This window comes from Anas platyrhynchos, chromosome 1 (assembly GCF_047663525.1).
Source record: "Anas platyrhynchos isolate ZD024472 breed Pekin duck chromosome 1, IASCAAS_PekinDuck_T2T, whole genome shotgun sequence".
Lineage (NCBI taxonomy): Eukaryota > Metazoa > Chordata > Aves > Anseriformes > Anatidae > Anas > Anas platyrhynchos.
This window is the reverse complement of record NC_092587.1, coordinates 44,041,572-44,051,829: the sequence shown is the minus strand read 5'-3', so window position 1 is coordinate 44,051,829 and position 10,258 is coordinate 44,041,572. Positions and strand designations below refer to the sequence as shown.

The 10,258-nt window shown below is 42.7% G+C and overlaps 1 protein-coding gene across 1 annotated transcript; it reads left to right on the top strand.

Annotated features, from left to right (window-relative positions):
• Positions 1-1,054: 1,054 nt before the first annotated feature.
• DDX47 (DEAD-box helicase 47) lies at positions 1,055-9,254 on the top strand. The gene is made up of 12 exons (XM_027453323.3): positions 1,055-1,438; positions 1,964-2,057; positions 3,336-3,524; positions 4,063-4,134; positions 4,651-4,769; positions 5,286-5,357; positions 5,488-5,604; positions 5,863-6,009; positions 6,327-6,464; positions 7,852-7,922; positions 8,432-8,561; positions 8,652-9,254. Exons 1-12 carry the CDS (start codon positions 1,070-1,072, stop codon positions 8,772-8,774), a joined length of 1,641 nt encoding a protein of 546 aa, XP_027309124.3. The 5' UTR covers positions 1,055-1,069; the 3' UTR covers positions 8,775-9,254.
• The last annotated feature ends 1,004 nt before the right edge of the window (positions 9,255-10,258 follow it).

Below are 10,258 nucleotides of genomic sequence, written 5' to 3'. Positions count from 1 at the left end.
TTTTAAATAATTGCTCCTGATCACAGTGGGATGCAGCAGTTTAATTTCCACTGCTGCACAGTGAATTGTTTCAGGCTTCCTCTCCTTTCCCTGTCATGCAGAGAGTTTGTTCGGATTTCCTCTCACTTTCCTCATTGTTCTGGGAGCAGAGGAAATGGCACACTTGGAATCCAGTGACAGATGCTCAGGTACGTCAGCTTTTCCACTATGAGCACACCCAGACAAGCTTCCCAAGTGGCAAGAGATGGAGGTCTGCTCAGAAATGCAGTTTATGAGTTCTGTTTTGCAGTCAGCTCTGCAGTCCTTTTCAGGCCCAAGCCCTTTGATATTGTAGCACCATTCTTCCTTAAAGTAAAGGACATTCACCTAGCTGCAAGAGTGCCCTGCTGCAGTTGGTGTTGGGACTGCAGATCAGAGGGCACACACAGACCAGATGGAAGGGGGGGGGAGCTCAGGAACGACTGCCATGACATGGAATTTTGGCACCGCTTTCCCCCAAAGGGCACCACATCCCCCGCCATTCTCACCTGTCCCTGTGCACCTGCAGGCTGCCTGCCTGGGTGGTGACAGTGCCTCGAAAGAGAGCTGGGGGAGTGTTTGAATCACAGAGTCATTAAGGTTGGAAGAGATCTTCAAGACCATCTGGTCCAACCATCCCCCTACCACCAATGTCACCCACTAAACCATGTCCCTAAGCACCAGGCCCAACCTTTCCTTGAACACCCCCAGGAATGGTGACACCACCGCCTTCCTGGGCAACCCGTCCCAGTGCCTGGCTGCTCTTTCTGAAAAGAAACGTCTCTTCATTTCCAACCTGACCCTCCCCTGGCACAACTCGAGGCTGTTCCCTCTCGCCCTGCCATGAGGTATCTTCCATTCCCAACGCCCGTTCTCTCATTTTGTGCTCTGTCGCTACAGTTTGGTGTGTTTTGTTGCGTTTCAGGCACTTTGATAACTACCATGCACATGAAAACAAGGGAGAACAATGACAGTTTTTGCCGTTTGTGGTTTCTTTCCCCCACACTGGTACTCCAAAATGAAGCTCTGAGCATGTTAAATTGTTCCTTGCATGCGTGCACTTCGGGGACTGGCTCGCTCATTTGCCTGCTTCCTCTACAGCCGCAGGATTCAGGAGCCGGGGCGCCCTGCACACCACACACACGGTGCCCAAGCACCACGAGAGCCTCCCCACAGCCCTGCGGCCCTGCGCGTTGCCCCGTCCCGTCCCGCCCCGCCCCGCACTACAAGTCCCACAGCCGCCCCGGGGCACACTACAGCTCCCAGCGTGCTGCGAGCCGCGCTACGAGGGGGACGGCACAAAATGGCGGCGGGAGCGGCGCCGGGGCGCCCGGCCGAGCAGGAGGCGGCGGTGGAGGCACCGGTGGAGGAGGAGGACGAGGAGGTGGCGGGTGCGGCACCGCAGAGCTTCAAGGAGCTGGTGAGGGGCGGCCGGAGCCGCTGCCGCTCCCTGCCCCAACCCGAGGGCCCCGGGGAGCTGCTGGTGCTGGGGGAGGACACGTGCGTGGCGCTGCCCTGCCTGGCCCTGCCCGCTGTGGGGCTGTTGCTGCCCCGGGTGCTGCCTCCCGGCCGCTTGCCCCTATTCCAGTTGCAGCAACTTGCCTCGGAGTTTTCCTTTTTTCTGTCCTAATGCTATTTGCTCGCGGAGGAAGGAAGGCAGCTGTCTGTGTGGGGAAAGTTGCTTGTGTAAACCGGGGGGGAATGAGAAGTCGCTTGCTGATGGCAGTCACTTCTAATGGGTGTGGAAAGATCTAGGATGGGCCTGGTGGAAATGAGCATCTCTGTGAGCAAAGCGTGCTTACATATAGGTGATTTGAGGGCCTGATGGGATTTGGCTGTGTTAGAAACAAGCGTGGTCCTGTTGCAGTATGTATGTAAGTCAGTGACTTAATTTAGAGCTGCCTGATGATATTTGTCTCCATTTCTTCTTTTCACTAATATTCAGGGAGTGACAGATGTCCTGTGTGAAGCTTGTGACCAGTTAGGATGGAAGGTACCAACAAAGATTCAAGTTGAGGCTATTCCTGTGGCTCTCCAAGGTGAGTAGCGTGCTCCTCTGATCCCAGGTATGGGTATGGATGCCTCAGGAGCTCTGAGGGAGTTAGCTTTGCTGACTGTTGACAGGGCTGAAAGCATCCTCATTTCATCATGGAAGATTTCTGTATAAAAGGAATTTCAGCGTTCATTCTTATGTCCTTTCCTGATGGAGCTTGAAATGTTAATTTCCCCTGTGACACTACCTGCAATTTCAGACTTTCAGATTAATGTGTGGGTTCTTATGTGTTTGCTACTGTTGGATAGTTCTGGCACTCCATCTTAAATATAATTGTTTTCAATTATTTGAGCTGCTAGTCATCTTTGCCCATGGTCTTTCTGAAGTACTCAGGGATATGCTGGATGCTTCTTGATAGACGTAGGACTGTTCATCTTCTGTTAGAGATCTACAATTTGTGTTTGAAATTGGAGATACCTTGACTGATTACATAGCTTGTGTAATCTGCTTTGTTGTGAGCAGACAATTCCTTGAAATTAGAGTTCTGAAATAAGAAATAATGAAGCCACTATGACTTTCTATAATCATACTGGACTGCTGGAAAATACATTATTAAATTCAGCAAATATTTTTACCTCTGGAATATTTCATATGAAAAAATAATCCATCATGAATTCACAGCGACAGTTTAATGTAGTGATGCTGGTTTAAAAAGTGGAAATAAACTTAGTGTCTGGTCTGTCCTGGCACTTAACTGTTGCCATGCTCTTTTAATCCATATATAATATTTTCTTCAAAAACAAAAGTAAAATTGTATTCCTGGGTTTTGTGTTTAAGGCCTGTGGGCAGCATGTTCTCAGCTGTTGGGATTTAGGAAGTTAGAATGGATCCTGCTGATGAATTCTACTCTGCTGCCTATGTGGTGTTTTTTTGTGTGTGTGTGTACGTAGAGGACTTGCTGTTTTAATCCTTGCTGGATGCAAGCAGGTTTAGATTACTGTTTTAATCTATGGAACCAAATACATTGCGGTTTGTGAAACGTATGAAAACTTGTATACTGTCAGAAATCTATTTGAAGAACGAAAGGAATCAGGACTGTAATTATTGCTATGGTACATATGAAATTAAACTCTTAAAATTCTGTAGACATGTTCTGAAGTTCTTTCTTTTCCTTCACCCTTTGTGTATTTTTTTTTTTTGAGGAGCTATTGCAGAGGCTGTTCTTTTTGTACTTAGTGAATTCTTGTACTTTTTGCACAGTTCCTTGAAGTCCTCTTCAGTATAGAATTGTAACAGTTCTTGCCCTTCTTCCTCTTACTTGTAGGCAGAGATATAATTGGACTGGCAGAAACTGGCTCTGGTAAAACAGGAGCTTTTGCTTTACCAATTCTTCAAGCACTGCTGGAGGCACCTCAGCGGTTATTTGCTCTTGTCCTCACACCAACAAGGGAGCTGGCTTTCCAAATCTCAGAGCAGTTTGAAGCTCTCGGATCTTCCATTGGTGTCCACAGTGGTAAGTAGCCTTACCTGGAAGAAAGACATATCAGTTGTGGGAAAGAAACTGTACTTGTGACAGTGTGATCTTCCCTTATGGAACACTGCAGCTCTTATGCGTTTTATGTCCAAACCATTAGAAATGGAAGTAGGAGAGGATATTCCCAATAATAAGTTTGTGTTGAGTTAAATTGCATAGAGATCTGCTCTGTAGCATTTTGTAATTTAATCTTCCCTTCTAACTGTGTTATTTTTTGGTTTGGGATATTTTTAGAATTCCAAGACTCTACATCTGAGTTAGGCTGCAAGGAATAGATTCTGTCTGTAGCTCTTGAACTGTGAAAAAATGTTTGAGGCTGGTAAGGGCTTCAGTGTATAGCTTAAGAGGCCTGGGAAGGTCAGGTGTGTGGAAATACAGTGAATTCTCACAAAGAAAACAAACTTTTAATTGGTCTAGTGCTGTTGTGGGTGGCAAGGAGTGGGAGGAAACGCATAAAGGTTCGAGGGGTTGGCTGTTGCTAAACTGAAAGATTGACACTATTCTGTTTGTCCTGCAGCGGTTATTGTGGGTGGAATTGACACGATGTCTCAATCTCTGGCTTTAGCCAAGAAGCCGCATATTATAATTGGTAAGTCAATGTGCAGGAGGTACAGGGTATGAATATGATCAAATTGCATTCATCCAAAGAAAGAGTGACACAAGCTTTTATGTGTTTGAAGAAGTGAAAGTACATCCTTCATTTGTTTTAATCCTGAGATCTGAGTTCTAGCTTGTTGATGTTTTTAGAGTAGGCATCAGTAACCTTGCTGCTATGAGCTCATTCCAAAGCATTCCTGCTAGATTGCCTTTGTCTTGGCTTTTCATTCTTCTGAAGTATTCAGAACCCTGATCTCATTCTTCTCAGTATATCTCATATGCAATCAGTTTTGTTTTGCTTTTTGAGGGGCTGGATGCTCTTCAGAGAGTCTGACTCCATTAGTCTTACTTCAAATCACTTCAAGGATAACCTCTGAAAGAGTGCTTCCCACAAAGCAATCTGGTTTCTCTTCAGTGAAGAATTCAATTTCTGTAACAGATAACATACCTCTTTGGATCTTTTCCTTTGCTTTCATTCTTAACTTGCTCTCTCTGATTCTCTTGGTAGCAACCCCTGGCCGTCTAGTTGATCACCTGGAGAACACGAAGGGCTTCAACTTACGAGCTCTGAAATTTTTAGTGATGGATGAAGCTGACCGGATCCTCAACATGGATTTTGAGACAGAGGTAGGAACATGCTAAAGGAAGATTTTTTGGAACACCACAGGGACATCCCTTTAAATTGCTTCATGCAGTCATGTAAATGTTTCAGCAAGTAGTTCTGTAGAAGTTAACAGCAAATTGTTGTGAAGATCCGATAATTGCATGGAAGCCTGTGGTGAGAGCTGAATTTTGCAGGAGAGTTTTGCAGAGTACTAGGGGGCATTTTGTCTATGAACTCTACTGATTTCTCTGGAATGCCTGACATGTTATACAGTAACACATGGGACAACCATATACACCTTCCTGCAGGAATATTGCTTGCTATTTGCACTGCCGTTTGACTTCTAGAGTGCACACTGCATGACTATCAACAAAGTATCAGCCCAAAACTTCCCATGAGAAGATGGGAAATTTATTCCTAGTGTGAGCTGAAGTTGCATGCGGGGCAGAACTCCTTGCTTGGATGACAGTTATACTTGGAGGGGGTTTATATCTTGATTGCTGTTCTGTACAGCATTTCTTTCTTTTCTCTTTCTGCAGGTAGATAAGATACTGAAAGTGATTCCTCGAGACAGGAAGACATTCTTGTTTTCTGCCACTATGACCAAGCAGGTGAGAGCAGAGTACTATGCTTTAATTATCCTTCCATCAGGCTACACTTTTGTGTCGGCTGCCTGGTATACGTCCAGGTTTCTGACAAAGTCTCTGTCCACATGGTATTAACTTACTTTGATCTTCCAAGGTTCAAAAACTCCAGCGTGCTGCTCTGAAGAATCCTGTTAAATGTGCTGTTTCTTCCAAATATCAGACAGTTGAAAAACTACAGCAGTACTACATTTTCATCCCATCCAAATTCAAGGTAATACCCCTGGATACAGAATAAAGAATATATTTTATATAGAATATATCACAGAATATAGAATAGATAGATTATAGAATATATTACAGAATAAAGAATATATTCTTTATTCTGTATCTTGTCTTGTTGTTCCTACATCTGCAAAATATCTTGTCATTTTCTCTGGCTTGTGCTGAACTTATTCTTTAATGCAGCATATGTGATTATCCTTTTTTTTTTTTTTTTTTTTTTTTTTCCCCTCCCTGTTTTTCTTTACAGGACAGCTACTTGGTTTACATCTTGAATGAACTAGCTGGAAATTCTTTCATGGTATTCTGTAGTACATGTAACAATACTCAGAGGACTGCTCTGCTGCTCCGCAACCTGGGGTTCACTGCCATTCCTCTCCACGGGCAGATGAGTCAGGTATGGGCATATCCCACAGAACAGAATAGACAGGAGTCATGTCTCTTGGGAAATGGGCTGTACCATACTGAGTCACAACTACCTTGCAGAAGGAGTATTTCACAACTAGTGGACTGGACTAATCCCTAGAAGCTAATCTAATGTGAGTGCTTCCACTGATTTCTGTAATAGTTCAAAAAGCAATTAGAGAAGTGAGTTTTTTTTATTTTTTTTGAGTGGTTTCTCCTCCAGTTCTTCTCTAACAGTGTTTCAACAAGAGCATATTAACCGGAGTGAACGTTGTTCTCTCATTCTCTTTTTGTTGTCCTTTCTTCCAGAACAAACGCTTGGGATCTCTAAACAAGTTCAAGGCAAAGGCACGTTCTATTCTGCTGGCTACTGATGTTGCAAGCAGAGGTCTGGATATCCCACATGTAGATGTGGTGATAAACTTTGATATTCCTACGCACTCTAAGGTAAGTTAGTGTGTGTGCTAACTGAGGGTTTCCTGTCACTGTGAGGCGTAATATTGAGTGTTGAAGCTAGACAAAGAGACAACCTGTGTTCTGCTGACTGGATGTGTAGTTCACAATTGTGTTAATGAAAAGAAGTTGTTCAGCTTCTGCGATTGAGTTGATACCTATTATTTGGTTGGGTGTTCTGATCTGGATTATAGAACTGATCCTATAAGTTAAGAAAAGTGAGGGATGTTCTCTGTCTTTGTATTTCTGCTTAGAGTATGTGTTTTGTTGTGCTGCATCAAGCAGATTACAGACTTTGGAAATAGTCATACCATATTACAAGTTTCAGGAAGTCATCTCTGTACCTGTGATACGGGTGTTGCCTTTGCATTTTAAAGTGTTGAAAAGGGCAAAAAAAAAGAATCTCCGACTCTAATGTTCTTGGAGGATTTATTTGATCAAGAAAGATGTCTGCACGTTCCACTTTCATATCACAAAATTATAGCAAACTGAAAAAAAAGCGAGTTACTAAGTTTCTTCCTTATAGAAAGCATAATATTATCTTAGGGATGTGACTGTTCACCAGCCTAGTTTCAGAAAGCACACTACTAACATGCAGTTACGGATTTGCTGTTGTTCCCTGTAATGCTCAAAGGTACTATACACTGCAAACAGAAGAAAGTATAGTTCATCTTTGAAGACATTGCTTTTGCCATCGTAAAAGGACAAAAGTTAAAGTTGGGGGACCAGACACATGAACGACATCATTAATTTTGTGCACCTCCTTCTCAGCTCACCATGTCACAGAACACATCATTTGATTTCTCATGTTACAGCAACGTCCACAGACACTGCTTGGAGGATAGAGCGTTTTAACTTCTGTAATGCAGTATAAAACCTGGAAAACGGCCCAGAGCTGTAGGTGCTAGATAGAAACTTCCAAATTGTTCTCATCCATCCTCCCTCTCACTGTGTTTGCCAGTTTTAAATCTACTTGCTAGAGAGTTTGTGTGGAAGACAGATGATGTAGAGCACTAGATCCTGAGAATGAAAACGGAGGCATTGGCTCACTTTTATTTTAAATACTGTCTTTCCAAGGAAGTGATAGTACCAGTAATAGGTCATGTGGCACAACTTCTGTTCTGTAGTCTTGAGTAATCAGAAGTGATCTTTTCTTTTAAAAAGAAAAAAGAAACGTTTAAGATGCTTCTACAAGCCACATCATATCAAACCTTAATGCTGCATACAGTTTGAGTATATAATCCTGGCCCTATTTTCTCCCCATTTTCTTCCTCTGCCCTGAAGAAACAACCGTACAGTCTGATTTTTTCCCCTACTTCTTTTCTGTGCTGGATGTGTGTATTTTTGGTGTGATATTGCTTATCAAGAAAATTGCTTTCAGGATTACATTCATCGTGTTGGGAGAACAGCTCGAGCTGGGAGGTCTGGAAAATCTATCACCTTTGTCACACAGTAAGTCTTAAATTACAGCAGACTTATTCTTCCTAGTTGTCTTTTAGAGTAGAATACATCTGACCTGATCCTGGTTGAGAAGAAAATACTGTATTTCATTTTGAGGCACCAGTTGGATTTATTTAGCTAAAGGGGAGAGCGTTCAAAGCCCAGGGGAGTGGGGAAGGAGAAATCTGCTTCCAGAACTTATCCTGGATCTATGTAAATATCAGAACTAATTGTTTATAATTTCACTGTGTAATATATGTACATTTTTATAATATATGCAGGTTTAATATTTTTATTTTTGTTAAGAAATGCTGAAGTATTCCTCTAAACAAAGTGTTTGCCAAATACTTCTGAGGTATATCAGTGAAGGATAGCACCATGTGGATGCATTTAAGAGTTGCTTGTGAGACTATCAGCACAAGTCAACTGTAGCTATTGGAGGAATTAAGGGACAGTGTCTGTGGGTAGCGACGGCTGAATGAATCCCAGCTGGGCTGATTCAGGGAAATGTCTTTTCTCAGGTATGATGTAGAGCTGTTTCAACGCATTGAACACCTGATTGGCAAGAAGCTGCCGGCATTCCCCATGCAGGAGGAGGAGGTTATGATGCTGACAGAACGTGTGGCTGAGGCCCAGAGATTTGCTCGAATGGTAGGTGGTAACGTTTTGTTGCTGTACTTGTTGTAGTCTGAATTTCCTTGTCTGACATAACTTCTGATTGATCTTTTGATTGCATTGCAGGAGCTGCGGGAGCAGGGAGAGAAGAAGCGATCTCGGAATGGTGATGATGATGACACAGAAGAAGCTCTTGGTGTCAGGAAAAAGGTGGCAGGTGGGAAAAAGAAGAAACGGAAAGCCTTCTAGCTCAGTGTTTGGACAAGCTTTTACTTCTTATGGCTACACGAGCTTGGCAAAATTGACCTTCAGCATCCATCTCCAGTGGATTTTTTTTTCTGGACTGCTTAACATTTAATTGGGTAGTCCAGATGGAAAATACCTTCCTCTCTTCTGCTTTGCAAGTTATAGACTGATTGGTCCATTGTGGTACCATGGGGTCAGTCTTCCTTCCATAGACACCAGACCATCTCCTCAGGGCATGGAAGTAGATGTGGTTTGGCCCCAAAGAAGTCCAGGGTGGTGCAACTTTCCTTTTGCTGCAGCCTATGTCCGTAACCCAAACTCACTGAGTACAGCTGGAGTCAAAATAGGTCTGTCAGAAGAAAGAAGAGATGAAAAAGTTAAAAGAAGTAACTGAGTTTCCACAGCACAGTTGTGTCATGATTTTGCCTTAGAGAAGGGACATGTGACATGGACAACTCCAAATATAGATTAATTTTAAAGCTAGCTGGTTTTCCATGTTTTGTCACTGACCTGTTATGCTTGTTTTGAGTATCAGCTATGCCAGAAGGTTTTCCTCCTAGGTCATTATTATTAGCGATTCAGATGTGACATAAATACTTTAAATGTGTCAGCTGAAGAGTGGACCAACAGAAATAGAGCCAGTTTTGGCTGGGTTGGGCTGTTTACTGCCTGGAATTCAATCCAGAATATGTAAAGATTGGCAAGATGAAGGATTGTTTTGTTTTGTTCTCTGGCTGATTCCTGTAGTACTTACAGACTAACACAAGAGGGTGGTATTTACATGGAAAAGCACCCAACGAGCTGGATGGTGGAGAGTAGAGGTTTTTTGCCTTATTTATTTCTGTGGCAGTTCTCTTTGTCTTGTACAGAGATCAGCATCACATAACTAGCCTTGTGAGAATGGAAAAAAAATACTTTTCATATCAGACTTTAAGGTTAGTGCTAGTTCCAACTGGCAATAAACATATTTATACTGGCCACTTTGGTGGACGGAGAAGGGTGAGAAGCTCCTTCGTGATCATTCAACACAAAAATGCAGTGTCCAGAACCACCCAAAAACTGGGCTTTCTGCTCCATGAAAAGCAAAAAAAATTCTTCTCTGAGAGGTAAATGGAAAGCAGAAACTACTGCAGTAATTAAAACCAGAAGGATGGTTACTTTCATAGTGTCAACATAAATCTAATATACACATGTATGCTAGTCAGAATGCCCCAAACAAAACTATAAATGCAACACATTTTACAAAACATGAATGCTAATCAAGCTGTATTTTGTAATACGGGCAATGTGTTTTCTTTAAGTCATCTCTCTTATCTTCATGAGGAACATACTAGTGTTGAGAAGAATGCCTGAGTTCTAACTTTCTCCTTTTTTATAATAGTTTACTCAAATCTTCCACATATTTGTCTTCAAGTATGATGATTCTAAAGCAGTCTAGGATCAGTGCAGAACTCGTATATGTTGACTGCTGAAAGCATTCCTATAAA

Coding starts and splice junctions, on each gene's coding strand:
- DDX47 (XM_027453323.3), top strand. CDS start 1,070: ATGCGTGCACTTCGGGGACTGGCTCGCTCATTTGCCTGCTTCCTCTAC. Junction 1,439..1,963: donor CGCAGAGCTTCAAGGAGCTG/GTGAGGGGCGGC, acceptor ACTAATATTCAG/GGAGTGACAGATGTCCTGTG. Junction 7,923..8,431: donor TCTATCACCTTTGTCACACA/GTAAGTCTTAAA, acceptor GTCTTTTCTCAG/GTATGATGTAGAGCTGTTTC.